Source organism: Nelumbo lutea, chromosome 4 (assembly GCF_056320005.1).
Source record: "Nelumbo lutea isolate HS-2025 chromosome 4, American lotus-T2T, whole genome shotgun sequence".
In the NCBI taxonomy this organism is placed as follows: domain Eukaryota; kingdom Viridiplantae; phylum Streptophyta; class Magnoliopsida; order Proteales; family Nelumbonaceae; genus Nelumbo; species Nelumbo lutea.
This window is the reverse complement of record NC_142687.1, coordinates 100,323,050-100,339,787: the sequence shown is the minus strand read 5'-3', so window position 1 is coordinate 100,339,787 and position 16,738 is coordinate 100,323,050. Positions and strand designations below refer to the sequence as shown.

At 36.3% G+C, this 16,738-nt stretch overlaps 1 protein-coding gene across 6 annotated transcripts; it reads left to right on the top strand.

Annotated features, from left to right (window-relative positions):
• The first annotated feature begins 368 nt into the window (after positions 1 to 368).
• Positions 369 to 15,563, top strand: LOC148862192 (serine/threonine-protein kinase AGC1-7-like). 6 transcript variants are annotated; one of them, XM_088941342.1, is made up of 5 exons: positions 395 to 956; positions 2,208 to 2,269; positions 2,430 to 2,635; positions 2,819 to 3,615; positions 14,337 to 15,563. In XM_088941342.1, exons 4-5 carry the CDS (start codon positions 2,990 to 2,992, stop codon positions 15,202 to 15,204), a joined length of 1,494 nt encoding a protein of 497 aa, XP_088797468.1. In that variant the 5' UTR covers positions 395 to 956; positions 2,208 to 2,269; positions 2,430 to 2,635; positions 2,819 to 2,989; the 3' UTR covers positions 15,205 to 15,563. The 6 variants fall into 6 exon arrangements, with proteins under 6 accessions (XP_088797467.1, XP_088797468.1, XP_088797464.1 ...); XM_088941341.1 differs by lacking the exon at positions 2,430 to 2,635 and having other exon boundaries at positions 369 to 943; positions 2,134 to 2,269; XM_088941338.1 differs by lacking the exon at positions 2,430 to 2,635.
• Positions 15,564 to 16,738: the final 1,175 nt, after the last annotated feature.

Genomic DNA, 16,738 nt, shown 5'->3' with positions numbered 1-16,738 from the left:
TAAAGATGAAGACAAAGAAAAGGCATAAAATGAGGGGGGTGAGACAACGACAACGATTTTGGACTCAGAGCTCATGATGCTTTTGAAGCAACAACCGACTTGTTTGCTATGAAACCGTTTAATCTCAGAGAACTTGTTCACAGGGTTAGAGAGATGGGATTCTCTGCAGATTCAAAATTTATGTTATCATTTTGAAAATTTGAGGAAGAATGAAGATGAAATAGTCTTTTTAATCTTTCGTTAATGGATACTGTCAGAAAAATTAATGGCACTTTAAATAATTTTTTAAATGTTAGGGTAAGTTTCACATTTGGTAAAATATAGGGGTAATTTAAGTATTTTACCCGTAAATATACGGCGAAGGAAATAAGATCCTATCAATTGTGACGGAGCTGAGGTTCATCCGGCAGCAAAACTCCGCTGCGACTGTTGACGTGTGACGGGTTTTACTTCAACCGCTCTTTTACAGGATTAAGCGGCGAATAGTGCGTCCTTTCATTTTGGAGAACTGGAGACCGTTTCCTCCTCTCTCTGATAGCCACGTCTTCGTCTCCCTTTCTCTATTGCTATCCAATTTTCCCTGATGTATATTATTAATTTCTATTTATTTATGGATTTTCTTATTTTCTTCTTTCTTCTTTCCGTTATTCTTCTGTTCCTCAAGGGTTTTCTCTCTGAACCATCTGAAATCTCCAAACTCTTCCAAATCGAAAACCCAAAAAATTCCTCCAATGGGTTTGTCGAAATAACTTCCTCATTGTCAAAATCCAGCTGGGATTATCCTTCGAATCCTTCCTACATGTATAGTCTTCATTTGAGTTTGAGTTTCTCAGTTGATACATGGAAGCGGAGCAAGAAGCATTAGTTTCTGATTGATGACTTCAAGGGTAATTGCGCTTAGGGGGAGAGAGAGCATATCATTGATGCAAACTTTGGATTATTGGTTCGTTGTAAATGTATATTATTTTCTGCTCTATAGAATTCAATTGTTCCTTTGGCTTAGTTTATTTGCTTGCAGTGCGAATTTCATTTACACCGATATAAATGCATGAGACTACAAATAGAACTTGAGTGTAATTCTGCTTTACTTTTGCTTTATTTGTTTGCGAGAAGTAAATTAAGTGATTCCCACTTAACTTTATATGAAAGAGAATGGAGGTAAGAGGAGTGTTATTTATTTGAGAATGAGGTGGGAAGCAAGATAATGTGGTTCCACTTTATATGAGAGAGAATTGGGGTAGGAGGAATGTGGTGCAAATTCTGTATCAGTTTTTGGGATGCAAAATTTGCACTAACAATGAGTGCAAATGAGACAAAAAATTACAAAATTTATATTAGGTAAGAGTGCAAGTAATAGCTATGAACAAACGGATGCAAATTTTGTATCAGGTTCAAGTTTACAATCCAAACAAAGAGCCTTTATATTGATGGTTCTGTTGGCATGGCCTAAAGTAGGATTTTTCATTTACACCGATATAAATGCATGAGACTACAAATAGGACTTGAGTGTAATTCTGCTTTACTTTTGCTTTATTTGTTTGTGAGAAGTAAATTAAGTGATTCCCACTTAACTTTATATGAAAGAGAATGGAGGTAAGAGGAGTGTTATTTATTTGGGAATGAGGTAGGAAGCAAGATAATGTGGTTCCACTTTATATGAGAGAGAATTGGGGTAGGAGGAATGTGGTGCAAATTCTGTATCAGTTTTTGGGATGCAAAATTTGCACTAACAATGAGTGCAAATGAGACAAAAAATTACAAAATTTATATTAGGTAAGAGTGCAAGTAATAGCTATGAACAAACGGATGCAAAATTTGTATCAGGTTCAATTTTACAATCCAAAGAAAGAGCCTTTATATTGATGGTTCTGTTGGCATGGCCTAAAGTAGGATTTTTCTTTATAGTTATAATTACTCATTACTAAATCTATACTATTATATATTGGACACTTGCCTTGGTTTTAGTGCAGTCATAAAAGTTAAATTTGATAACATATTGTTAACTTAATGTTTTTTCCTTTATTTGCATACGTGCATAGCACATGCTCTCGCACTGGTGTCAATACAAATAAAGTAATATTGATTTTTTATCTTCTTCAATGGACCGCGCCCATGAATTGTTAATTTTTACAGATATAGATTTGGGTTAAAGTTTATGTTATCACTCTGGCACTTCATGTTCATCTGACCTGTAAGTTGTACTCAAGGGTTGCTCGGGATTGCCTCCTTGGTATCATCAGGGACTTTCAAGCGGCAGAGCTCCTATGAGGTATGAAGTACAAAATACTTATTGATAATTTATCATGTTTCACTTTTTTCCTCTATTGGAAAACCTTCTATTAATTATTGATCATATGAGTGATTGTAGAAATTTTGAGAGGTTAACAACTTGAATTTTAGAAAAAAAAAGTGATCTTTTGAAGCCCTAGATGCAGTGATCCATTTGGGTACATTATCAGTTGTGTTTGGTACCTTTGCTGTTGCTACCTGAAGCAGTTTGAGTTGAATACAAATTGGTGAGAGATATGTCTTGTCACATCATATACGTTATTATTTCAGCTAGAAAGATTAGACTCCACCCCTCTTGGTGCAAGAAACATTTCTACAAACAGCTTACCACACATGCATTTTTAAGGTATGCATGTTTCAACTGTAAACAGCCTCAAATAACAGTAGTGTGCTAATTTGTATTGATCAACCCAAAACATTTCAGGTAGAAACTGCTATTGTACCAAACACAACCATTATGATTTCCACCTTTGTCTCTAATTTCAATTTTTTTTTGCTTATTAAGCAATGGTTTAACATTGTAATGCAGATGAGAAACATCCACCAGAAAATGCACCATGTGAACTCAAAAAATTGAATCCAATTACAAAAGATAGTGTTTACTTGATTGATGTTCCACCATATGAATGCTTAAGTTAGTGATCCAGCTTCCAAAGGTAGCATTGATTCAACCAGTAACCTGCCATGTAAAGCCAAAAAGATGGATCCAACTTCTAGGACCGGTGCTAGCCTAAACAACAATCCATGTCCATTGCCATGCCCAAAGGCATCTGTAAATTCAGAAACAATAGCAACAACAGGAACAGTAGCAGCAGCAATACCAACAACTGCAAAGACAAATGATGCAAAGAGAAGTAATTCCATCACCAATAATTGCCAAGGGAGCTGTAGTAGCACCCGTAGTGACAGCATAGATAGCTCCACTGCACCCCTCAAACCCCACACTGGTGGTGATGGTCGGTGGGAGGCAATTCAACTTGTCACTGCCAGAGAATCCCCTCTTGGTCTCAACCATTTTCGGCTTCTTAAGCGACTTGGATATGGAGACATTGGAAGTGTCTACCTTGTTGAACTTAAGGGAACCAATGCATTCTTTGCCATGAAAGTGATGGACAAAGCATCACTGGCTAGTAGAAACAAGATACTCCGAGCACAGACAGAAAGGGAGATTCTTGGGCTTCTTGATCACCCCTTCTTGCCCACTCTTTATTCACATTTTGAGACAGACAAGTTCTATTGTTTGGTCATGGAATTCTGCAGTGGGGGTAATCTGCATTCTCTTCGGCAGAAGCAACCAAACAAGTATTTCAGTGAGCAAGCTGCACGGTCAATTTCTTCTCTCTCATCCAGTTATTTTGAATTTCCTATCCTATTTTGTATTTTTCATATGTTTGCCTTTGCATGTGCTTATGAAGATGTTGGCACTTTATGTGGAAGCATTCATGCCTGTACTTATTTATCAAATATTGAACTTTTGAAATATGATACTGATCTCTGGTGAGCAGAGGTTCCTGTTTGCATTCAGTATCCACAGCTTTACAACATTTCTATGTACAAAAGCAAACCCAATTCGGATATGTTTTCTATTGATCAAGGCACCACCTCATGGAACTTAGGCTCAGTTTGGGAAGAGTGCTACAGTGAAAATACAAGATTTAGAAATGCCATACACGAGGTTTTGTATTGATCATATTTGTATTTGCACTCTTCCCAAACTGAGTCTTTGGTTTTAGGAAGGGTTTGTTTGAGAGAGAGTTGGAAAATTCGGTTAGACGTATTTCCAATTTGAGTAGTGTCTTCATTTCTTCCAATGGTTCAAATGATAGGGTTTGGATGCCCTGCTCCTTGGGTGTTTTCTCAGTGTCCTCTTTCATTAAAGACTTTGATCTTGCTACCAATCTGCCTTTCCTCCCTTAGTTTCCTTGGAAATCCATATGGGTTGGTCCTTCCCCACCAAAAGATAAGATTTTTTCTTGGGAAGCCTCTCTTAATTGCCTTCAAAGGAAGAGGCAACACTGGTGCTTGTCCCCTCATGTCTTCTTTCTTTCCCTTTCTCTTATAGAATTCAGAATCATTTCTTTTCTTTATTTGGCAAGAGGTGGAATGCCTGACAAATCCATACAAAGAGAATGAAGATGCTTTGGCATTGCATAAGAACAACAATTTTATGGTGTATTTAGGGGGAGAGAAATGCAAGATTGTTTGAATACAAAGAACTTAATGTGGAAATTCTCATTGAGTTAATTGAAAATAAAGTTGCTCATTGGGTATTGGCATGTCAAGATTTCCATGGGATAAACATGGATAATATTCTTGGAGAGTGGAAGGTAATAGCTAATGTTGCTATATCTAGACCACTTAGAGAAGCTATTTGGCAATCTCTGGAAGCAGCGAGACTCAAATTTAATTTTCAAAGGTGCAATTTAGGTAATCCTAATGAATCTAGTTGGGGCTACAAATGGATCAGATCATGATCCAATCCAATCCGATATCCGATCTTATTTGGTTGAATTTGGATCACCCCCTATTCAAATCTTTGGATCGGATAATAGGATTCAATCAGAAATAGGATCGGATTCGGATCCCTATCCGATCCGATATATATTATATATTTATAAATATAAATATATATAGTACATATATATGTTATTTATTTATTTATAAATATATTTTTTATATTATATTTTTATAAATTTGTTATATTATTTATTTTTTTATAAAAAACATGTTTGTATGATGAAAATAATTAAAAAATACTTGTATTTTTTGTTTTTACTTTATTTGAATTAGTATATTTTATTGTTCTTTTAATAATTTATTAATTTTTAAAGAAAACAAGTTGGATCGGATCAGATCCGAAGATCCAACTTATCGATAGGATTCAAATTCAAATCGAGTCCTATAAGATCTGATTGGATATTTGGAACTTCGGATCCGAGATCAACAGAGTCAAATCGGATTCAAATATACACTGATTCGAGTCCGACCTGGCCCGATTCGTTTGCATCCCTAAATTTGGGGTGGGAGGTGTGTTAAGGAACCAAGGTGGAAACATCATGCTAAGCTTCTCAGGTAGTATTGGTTTTTTTAACTCTTTGACAGCTAAGAGCTGCTCAAGTCATAGAATGGGAGGGGACATGCTAATTGAAGGTGATTGTAAGGTGCTTATTTACTTGGATAAATTTTGAGAGGACTCTCCTTGGAGATTTCCTTGGTAGAATTTTGAATTGATTGTTCAAGTGGACTCCCAGGTTTGCTAATTCCGTAGATGAGTCTTTGGCCAGAGCAGGTGTATCTAGACAAGTTTGTGACTGGGGTACACTAGGACCTAGGGCTCTTCTGTAACAGGGGTGTTTTTATGAGTATTTTCTTGAATGGTCAGCCATTTGCTGTTTTGTTGTATTGATCCTGATGCCTACTTGTTGAGAGATGAAGGTCAGTTTGCCCATTGAGGAAATTGTTGAGAGAGATGTTGAGATTGGTAAGAAGCTTGGACTGTTTTTTTTGGGGAGGGGAGGGGTTTGCTAGGAAAAACCTTTGAGGAGTTTGAGAGGAGGAGAGAAGAGAGGCTGAAGAAAGTGGTTATTGGGGGAGGGGGAGAAATGTGGAATGAAGAAGACGAAGGCCAGGACTCAGGAGGAAGGTCTCAAGGAGGAGGATTGAGGAGAGGGCTGGTAGTATCCAAGGTTCAAAGTATTGATACGTGTTGGCCCGTATCGTCCAATACGTATCGCATTGGAGCCTTCCGGATACGCCCCTACAGGGGGTGTTTCGGGTCGACAAGTGGTTCATGGGGTAGACCAGCCTTAAACCGGCCCCTCTGAACCAAATTCGAAAAAAAACAATAAAAAGAGTAACCAAATTCGACCTGTATCGGTACTTTGAACCTTGGTGGTATCAGTGTTCGGTTCCAGAAAGGTGCACTGGAGTCTTTTTAATTGGGGGCAAAAAGGTGTTTTTGTTGTCCTTTGTTTCAGTCTGTTGGCTTTTGGTTGTTGGAGGTCTAGTGTCTTGTTTGTTTTGTATTTAGTAGGTGAAGGAAACTACTAATATATGCCCTGTTGTTTTACAAACTACTTATATATACCTTTTAAGATGGCCCCATATGACACAAGTAGACCCACGATTAAGGAAACATTTAGGGCTGTTTCTAGTTATCATTAAATATTTTTGTAATCCCAAGTTTATCCTTCTACTTTAAAAACATTTTTGATGTTCTTCAAATTTCTCAATCAAAATACAGCCCTCATCTCTCTCTCTCTCTCTCTCTCTCTCTCTCTCTCCACCATTCTTGGTTTATCGCACACAAGTGCATTTACTTTTCAGTGCATCAAAATTATAGGGAGAAAACTGTAAAGAACATGAAACTTACTCTCTGTCCTGTTGTGGATTGAGGCCAGCAGGGAGATACCCACTGAGAATATCAAGAATCTATTTGCTCTATGTTGATTGAAAAAAAGGAAAAAAAAAGCATCATAGATGAAGTCTCTGGAACCAAAGCAAGAAAAGGGGAAAAAGCAAAACCACTACAGCTCCTAATTGTATCTGTGAAATTATAATATCCCACATTGCATCTTCTTCTTCTTCTTTTACTTTTGCATGGAACCCTAACCGATAGATTTGATTGAAGGTTAACAAGTTCCAAAGAAAAGGGATCAAAAAAACAAAAAACACACTCCAGCTCCTAATTGTGTGCATGAAATTATATTATCTCACATTATACCACTTGAAATTGTAGGGACTGGTTGAAGCTGGATTGCATTTCATTTGCCTCAACTTAAAATCTGAAGTCCAAGCCCTACTCTTACCTGCTCCACTGGAAGAGATCTCTGTCCCAGTGCCCCAAAATATAACTTGAATTGAAGGCTTCGTGGCTGTTTCTCTTGTGCTTGCAAGGGTAGGGTCATGTTTTGAAAATTTAATGAACAATGAGAGACACTTTTGTCCTTTTCGTTTTATCTGTTAGACTTAACCTTTCAGAGGTCAACAAAGTACATATAAGTAGTTTTTGAAATTACAGGGTATATATAAGTAGTTTCCTCAAACCTCAGGGTACATGTAAGTAATTAACCCTAATAAAATATGTTAACTTATATAAAAATATGATACTGATCTCATATTTCTAAAAGCTTTTTTCTTTAGCCCACAATGAAGTTCATATTAACTTGGATGCTAGATTTTAGAACTGATTTTGTTTTTGTTTCTTTCTCTATTTTATTAGTCTAATGGAGAACTTATTGATGCACATATTATTACTAGTAAACATGTACATGCATTTGCACGTGACAGTATCTCCAAGACAAAACTATTTACAATACATGGGCAGGTTTTGAACAATTATAAGTGGGCAGGTTCTTAACTGTTATAAGTGGACAGTTTTTGAACAGTTATAAGTGGGCAGTTTTTGGAGTGACAGTAAAAGACATATATGCCCTTTTTTATGCCCATTTTACGTTACTTAGATAAGGGGTAAAAATGTCTAATAAAAAGTCCAGAAAATGGGGCTATTCGCTCTTTTATTAGTAAGTAGTATAGATTGGCTTCTGAAATAATTATCAGTTGGATATTTCAGTGAATGGATTTCCTAGGATGACAAATGTGAAAACATGTTTTTTGATGAATAATAGTAAATGTGAAAACATGTTCAGGTTGGAGAAGAGACATTGCATGCTAGATTGTTGGAAGTTAGGTCTTATCCATCCCTAGATAGTCTGGACCAGTATTGGCTAATAGCATTGTGGCCATATTTATGTGCTTAATAGCAAACTGTTTAGAACTTAGTTAGATTCTCTAATTAAATCATTGTTATTATCATCATTATCTAAGGGTCTAAGCCTTATCCCAACTATATGGGGTTGGCTACGTTGGGTCCTTTTTCACCTTCCCATTCTATTTACTTGCTATACCCATTGTTGAATTATGAGCACTTAATCATTTCTTAGTACAACCTATGTCCTTTTTGGTCTGCCCTTAGCCCTTCTTGCCGCTTGAACTTGTGACACATCTCATTTTGTCACAAGTGTTTTAGGGTGGTCTTATGTGCATGTGAACAAACCATCTAAGTCTACTTTCTCTCATGTTATCACCTATTGGATATACTCCTAGGTTCCATCTAATGACTTTATTGACCCTATCTTTTCTAGTTTTTCCACTCACCCATCTCAACACACATTTCTACCACACTCATTTTCTTGGACACGTTTTTTGTCTGCCTGAAACTCTACTCCATATTTCTAGCCTTACAATTGTTTTATAGAAAATTTCTTTTAATCTAAGTGGTTTTCATCTATCACATAAAAGTTGATATACACCTTTTTATTTTTCCCATCCTGCTCTAATTTTATGGGTAAAATCCTCAATATCTCCCTTGTTATGAATTATTGAACCGAAGTACCAGAAAATGTCACATTGAGTTATTTCTTGGTCTCCAATCCCAAGTATATCCTTATTATTATTATTATTATTATTATTATTATTATTATTAAATTTACATTGCATATTATCTGTTTTAGTCCTACTTGTTTTAGAACCTCTTGTTTCTAAGGCATTCGTCATAAACTTAACTTTGTATTTAATTCTTAATTAGTTTCATTAATTAAAACAATATTACCAACAAACAACAAGCACCATAGGACCTCCTCATTAATATGTTAAATCAATTCATCTATGATCAGTGCAAATAAATAAGGGCTAAGTGGTTGTTCAACCTTGGTGAAGACCCATTGAAACCGTACAATTTGATGTCTCTCTCGTAGATGTTCTAACAGTGGTTGTTCAACCCTTATACAAATCTGGTGTATCTCTCATATGCTTTCTATATATCAATGAACACCATATAAAGATCTCTCTTCTTCTTTATAAACTTTTTTTATCAACCATCTCAAAAGAAATATAGCTTCCATTTGTTAGTCTCCCTAGCATAAACCCAAATTGCTTCTTTGATATATATTTATTTTCATATCAAAACTTTTGCTCAATTATTCTCTCCCCAAGTTTCATAGCATGGCTCACAAATTTAATCCTGTGGTAGTTATTAAAACTGAGTATATCACCTCTGCTATTAGATATATGCATTATGGTGCTCTTTCTCCATTCTTCAGGCATCCTCTTTTCTTTCATTATCTTATTAAATAGTTTGATAAGCCATAATAAGCCTACCTCTACCAAACCTTTCCACACTTCTATTGGATTCCTAATAAGTCCTAATTCTGTTTCCTTTTCATCAAATCAACTCTCCTTTAACTCCAATTACAATGACTCTATTTATAGACTCAAACTTATTAACTGGGATGTCCCTTTACAGACTCCAATTTAGACTAAGAAACTAATTGAAAACAACTTTTAATTGCTTTCAAAATAAGACAAGTCTACAACTAACTCATAAAGACACACTTGAATAAAACAAATAGAATACTTCTGTGGACTGATGTAATTTAAGAAGAGAAACACAGGTTCGAAGAGAAGAAGAGAGAGAGAAAAGAAGAGAGAAAGGAAGGAGAAGAGAGAAAGAAAGGAGGGGTTCGGTTGTATGTATCTGCCGCCCCATTTAATTGTTATTTATAAACATTAATTTCCTTAAGATAGTAGGAGTTATTCTAATACCCCTACTTAAACTTCAACAAAAATAAAAAAGGATAAACATAAACAAGGCCCAACCAACCCAACTATAAAAGGAAATAATAAATAAAACACCTAATAAATAAGTGTGGGGTTGGAACCACACACACTACTAACTATCTCTATAGACACTTTTCCTAATCTCACTAAAAATAAATTTAAAGAACATCAGAAATTACTAAAAATAGTAATAATGAGAATTTCTATAAATAGTAAATTTGAGAGTTACCATAAATCATAATAAAAATCTAAAAAATATAATCATGTTCTTAAGACACCAACAACTAAAGAATAAATAAAAAACAGAAATAGTACCAATATCCTATAACCAAAAATAAATAAATAACAGGTATAGGAATTGAAAAACGAACTTAATTCTCCATGGATTCTTCCCTGCTTCCATATTTGCATGATTGCATCATTCTCCCCTAGTTTGAAAAAACCCTTCCTTGAGTTTTGAAGTGCAGAAGACAAAAAGTAGATTCAAAACTTGAGCATAAGAACTGATGTTTTTGTCATATGCATGAAAGAATATGGTCTTGAAGAGATTTTCTTCAATTCTCAACATTTCAGAAATAGAGATCACCATCTTGATGTGTTGATTGCCTCCTTGTTCTACAATAAAACCTTTAGAGACTAACTAGCAGTCCATCATTATATTCTTGATGAAGTTGTTCCTCGAGCAATCAGATAACTTCTTTAGGTGTTTTCTTCAACAACAGATGGCTCCACATCTGGTCCTTCTTTCCCTTCAATTTTTTCTTGTGTCATAATTTCATACCTATGGAGCTTTGATGGTTTACAAATGGCAGATGCCTTATGCAACTCTATTTGTAGATCTTGCAGGTTAACTGGTATCTCACGAAAACCATTGCAGAATTGATTTTTAAGTTCTCTTAATGAGAGTAGGACATATTCCCAACTCATCTTCAAGATTTGCTTTGATACCTCTAGATTTAGCTTTTGTTCTTTTTTTTGAAGAGTAATAAAGAAATTTTATTAAAAAGAAAAAGGAAAAAAGGTTACAAAATAAGAGGTGGCAAGATGACACCTCGCCAAAACAAAGCATCCAAAGACCAAAAATCGCTGCCCTTACCCCAACACTCTTCCTTCAGGTTCATATTGAACGACTCCCGGTTTGTTTCTTGCAAAAGAACTGTTTCCGTTCTGTACCATCTGATAACGCTTTTGACTGCTACTCTTCTTTTTTCTTCAGACCCCTATTATTCCAACTCAATATCCTCAACCTTGACCCCCTCCCTGACCCCTAATACAAGTTAATCTTCAACTCCTTATTAGATCCTCTTCCATCACCTCCTCTCCTCTTTCATCCCAACCTTTGTTCTTTATTAGACTTTCCTCTCTCTTATTCTTTTCTTCCCTCCTAGCCTTCTTGAACTTTTGAAAAGCCCTCCTTGCAAAATCTTCCCTCCCCAGAATAGCAAGCCCAAAGAGTTACTCACTGCCACCTCCTTCTCAACCAAATTATTGATTTCCAAACCTCCCTTACACACCCCTTCCAATACCCCTTGATCCCCTTCTCTCCCCTTAACTGCGACCTCTTTTACCCCCCTCTGTTTCTTTGAACAGCCATTCCTGTTCTCTTCCTTTCCTCCCTTCTCCCCTTCCATTTCGGTGTCAAGACCTAGGGCACAATGTACCACACCTAGCCATGACTACAGCATCCTCACCAACTATTTGATCGGTCCCCTGCCACCGACTGAGAAAGATGGACATGCAGTGGCAATGAACTTGCCTCCCTAACCTGACCCTCTATAGTATTAATCTGTGTAATATCCTCTGGGGTCTTCGCTTGCTCTGCCCCTTCTTGAAAGCCTTCCTCTCTTGGATCCTTTACTGTGTTTTCCACGTCATGACTTCGTCTACCCTGTTGAATTTCATGGAATTCCTTTCCTCCTTCGGATCTGGGAATCACCCAACCTCAATTCTCCTCTTGATGTTTTGAAGACCCTCCCTTTTTTTGTTGAAATGCCCCTCTTTATTGGTCATCTGGAATCTAGATATGCTTCTGATACCAAACTGATGTAGGATGGGGTAGGGCTCCTAATTTAAGATTGTAGTGGGCTTTGTGGGGCGAATGAGGGGCTGTGTATGATTGAATATAAAGAATATGGATGGAAAAGCAAGCAGAATGCTTGCTGTTAGGATAAACAGCAAAGGGATAGATTGCCTAGAAGATGAAATAAGAGAGAGAGAGGGGGAAAAGGGAGAAATTTCTGGAAACAACCAGAAATCACTAAACCAAAAAATTTATTTCATCAACTCAACTCTCGTTGAACTCTAATTACATTGACTCTATTTATAGACTGAACTTCTAATCCCTTTAAAACTAAGACAAATCTACAAGTAACTCAAATGCATTTAAATAAGGAATCCGATTCCTAAACAACTCTTTATAGCAATTTCCTAATCCTACTAAACTAACTTGAAAGACATCAAAATTACTAAAATAGTAAACCAGGAGTTCACTAAAAATAGTAATTACAAGAATTACTATAAATAGTAAATTCAAGAGTTACCATAAATAGGAATTCTAAAATAGTGATACAAATATAAAAAACATAACCATGTAAGACACCAAAAACTGGAAAGTAAATAAAAAATTGAAACAATACCGATATCCTATTCTCCTAGTAGGGAAAAAAGTCTATTTATTTATGTTTGCTCCACTTTTAAATGTTATTGATGTTCATCATTCATTTTGAAATATATGTTTACTATTGTCATATGGAAGATGTTGCAAAATTTAAAATTGTATCTCTTATTTCATTTCTTTCCTTAAACCCAAATCCTCTATGCACAACATCGCATTTCTTTTCTCCACATGCCCATTTATGTCCTCTCCTATAAAAATTTTCTTTTTATTTAAAATTTCTTGAATTAATCTTTATATGTTTTCAAAAAAACTGTCTTTTAATATTTTCTTCTAAGCCCACTTGAGGTGCACAAGAACTAGTTATGTTAGCGATTTCTTCACCTAAAAAAAGTCAAATTAAACTTAATATTATCTCCAATTCTTTTAATATTTACAAATTTATTTGCTAGATCCTGATCTACTGTTATTGCTACTCCATTTCTATCATTTACTTCTCTTATGCACCATAGTTTGTAGCCATCTATTTCTTGATGTTTCCCTTTCATCATGCAATATTAATCATTCTCTTCTTGATTGTGTCTACTAATCTTACCATATTTTCTAAATATTCCTACATTCCAAGTGGCTAATCGAATTTGTGTTGATTGCACTAACTTCTTTGCTACCCTCATCTAAAAACATGTGGAAACCCTTTCTTATTTTCTAACACAGTTGGGCTTAACTGTGATGCATCGCTTTTGAGGAATGCCCTAGAATACCCCTGCCCATTTAATACCAACACTGAGATTGATGTGTAGCACATCACTTTCAGGGAATGCCCTAGTATGAGCACGAAAAAACAATTCAAGATCCATGCCCTAAACAGTTTGTTGAAGGTTTTAATGCCAGCTACCAACCTGATGCCCTATTAAAATTTTTGGAAGCATTGCATTTCAAATTGTGTGCACATTTTAAACTGTACTAGACTTGGTATTTTGATGACCTTCTAGTTCTCTCTGATTTTCCTTTTTGTTTTGAGGCTGCTCTCTGATTTTCTCTTCTAGATACCATTTATAGACAGCAATCCATTCAGGTTATCAACAATTGAGAAACTCCAAATACTGAAAAAAATGAAAGATAAAAATGAATATGAATATTCCAATAATGAATCAATCTTTTTAAAGAAATCATGTCACTTCTCATATTCAGTTAATACTTATACACTATAAAATTTATGTCAGCTGTCTTGTTTCTCCATAAAACTCAATTAACATTAAGGAGAAATTAGTTGCACTCCAACTTAGCAACTTAAATTTGGCAACACAGCAATTGGATGAAATACGTTGCACTTACTACACATGTATCATTATTTCAGTTTACTTTAGCAAGCATATTATTGATTTCTTTATATAATCTCTAAAGCATCGTGGTCCCTGGGATGTTACCTGATGATGGTCCAAGCTATCCGGGGTCTTGGAAGGGGTGGACTGGATATGGACTTAATCTTTGGCATTTGTTTTGATAAAGTATCTACTCTTAAGACTCAAACTTGCATTCTCATACTTGCCAGCCTTAATTATAATTAGTGCAAGGTCATTTATTTTTTTTACAAATCTTATATGAAATTAAATTGAATATTTGAACATTTTCCTCGGCTGAAGGCCATATTTATTTTAAAGGATTCTATTCAAGTCTACTCTGTTGCCATCGAAAGGAATTGTTGGAGCTGAACTTAAAATCAGAAGTCTGTTCTTATTTTGACTTGGGAATGGAACAGAAGTATTCTTAGTATATGAGTTATTATTTCCTCATCCATTCGTTATTCCTGAGACAGGTTTTATGCATCAGAAGTATTGCTGGCACTTGAGTATCTGCACATGCTTGGAGTTGTGTACAGAGACCTGAAGCCAGAAAATGTGCTGGTAAGGGAGGAGGGACATATAATGCTCTCTGACTTTGACCTGTCACTGCGTTGCTCTGTCAGCCCAACTCTTGTAAAATCATCATCAGTTGGTGGTATTGGAAACATAGGTGGCATTCTTAGTGATGAGTTTGCAATACCTGGATGTATCCAACCATCATCATTCTTCCCACGCATCCTACCTAAGAAGAGTCGGAAATCTAAATCAGATTTTGGCCTCTTTGCTGGGGGATCCCTCCCAGAACTAATGGCAGAGCCCACGAATGCACGTTCCATGTCATTTGTGGGGACACATGAGTACCTGGCACCTGAGATCATACGCGGTGAGGGCCATGGTAGTGCAGTTGATTGGTGGACATTTGGCATTTTCTTGTATGAGCTGTTGCATGGGACAACCCCATTCAAAGGGGCAGGCAACCGTGCTACACTCTTCAATGTGGTGGACCAGCCACTCCGGTTTCCAGATGTACCAAGTGTGAGCCTTGTGGCACGGGATCTCATCCGTGGCCTCTTGGTGAAGGATCCACAGAAACGAATAGCCTACAAAAGAGGTGCCACAGAGATCAAACAGCACCCATTCTTTGAAGGAGTTAATTGGGCCCTAGTGAGGAGCAGCATGCCACCAATTGTGCCCCCACCCATGGACTTCAGCCAATATGCCAGTAAGGAGACAAACCACATGGATAAGAAGACAATAGGAAGTAGTAATACCAGTGGTGGTGGTGGTGGAAATAAGAACATCTCTGGTGACTCTGCTTCCCTTGATTTTGAATATTTCTAGGATAACTGCAGTTGCATATTAAAGTAGGGTGCTCCAAATTCAGGGATCAAACAGTCACATTAAATGTTCTTGGTTGGAATTGAAGTTGTAATTACAGTTGTACACATGTTGGAGGGAAATTTTCTTGTACATCTGCAAGGATAAGTATTTCAGATGTATCTGTTTTAACATGTATTTATCAAAAAGAATGTTGATGGTCAGAAAGATCAAATTCTTTTCAGATTTTTTTTTTGGGGGGGGGTGGGGCTAAACATTGCATTTTGAAGGATGCTGCAAAATCCATCCTATATCTTACTGTATTGTCAAGAATGATCTGACTTTGCAATTTCTATAAGATCTGTATTTTTTACACTTCAAAATATTTGCAACAGATTAGATTGATTAAATACTTTTCATTGTTCATATGTTAAATAATTTGCTTTTGATTCTTTCTTCAAATTTATGAAAGGATCGTAAATGATTCCAACGACAATTCAGTTTTCAATTTTTTTTTTTTGTAGTAATTCGGTTTTGAGTATTAGATTTCAGTTATTCCTAATAACTCTTCTCGTTTTAGCTTGTTTTTATCTTGTAAGTCGACATGGATAAGGATGGATCTTAAAAAACGGGGAAGGGAGATAGTTACAGGGAATGGTTCGTCTATTTATGGAAGTATGGGAGTAAGAGTAAAGCAATAATTCCAGAATATTCCTTAGCTTGAGTGGTATCTGGAGATCAATCCTGTAGATTTCTCCTTTTAAGACACGTATTTTTTCGAATCATAAGGTTGTTAGAACACGATTTTGGATTCTCTTAGAAAGTGACACGTGTTAATATGACACATGGGTATAGCCGAACATGATTTCGCTGATGTATTGATCATGCATCTGACACCTTTGGTACAATTCCCAGGGTTAACTTTGGCGTTAGGGCCCAACAGCAGTTTTTGGTTCTGGGCAGTTCATCTATTTATGTTCATGGTAATGTAGCATTCTCTACAGCTAAAGTTTTTTCCCAGCTCTCATCGCACTTAGGTACAAGTCCAACAATATTTAACTTGCCTCCAAGACATACGCATGCGGTTGACTTTGTGAGGCAACTTCGTGAAGTTGGAATGTTGTGGGGTCGCGAGGAAGGCGTATTGATAATCCGGTGAAGCAACTTGCGAGGTTAAGTTGTCATGAGGTGGCTTGCAAGGTTCAGTCGATGAGGTCTTACGAGGCAATATTGTGAACTTATTCAAGACTTTGTGAGGCTTGACTCGGTTTTGCTCCCGTGCTATGCTATTATGCCACGAGGCTATCATTTGTTCTAGATTTCGTCGCATATGTTAGTGGAGTTTTACTTCTTTACCCTTTGAATGTCTATTCGTTGTCTTACATTAGCCTCCTACTAGAGGAATCTGTTTGTTAAGTTAAAAGAAAAAAGGGAGAAGTATGGATATACACTATGTAGAATTCTGAATTCCAATCCCCCTACTATTAGCCCTCTCCCCCTATAAACTACATCCTGCCTGTAAATTTGGCATCAATTCATGGTCAGGATGCATTCTCCC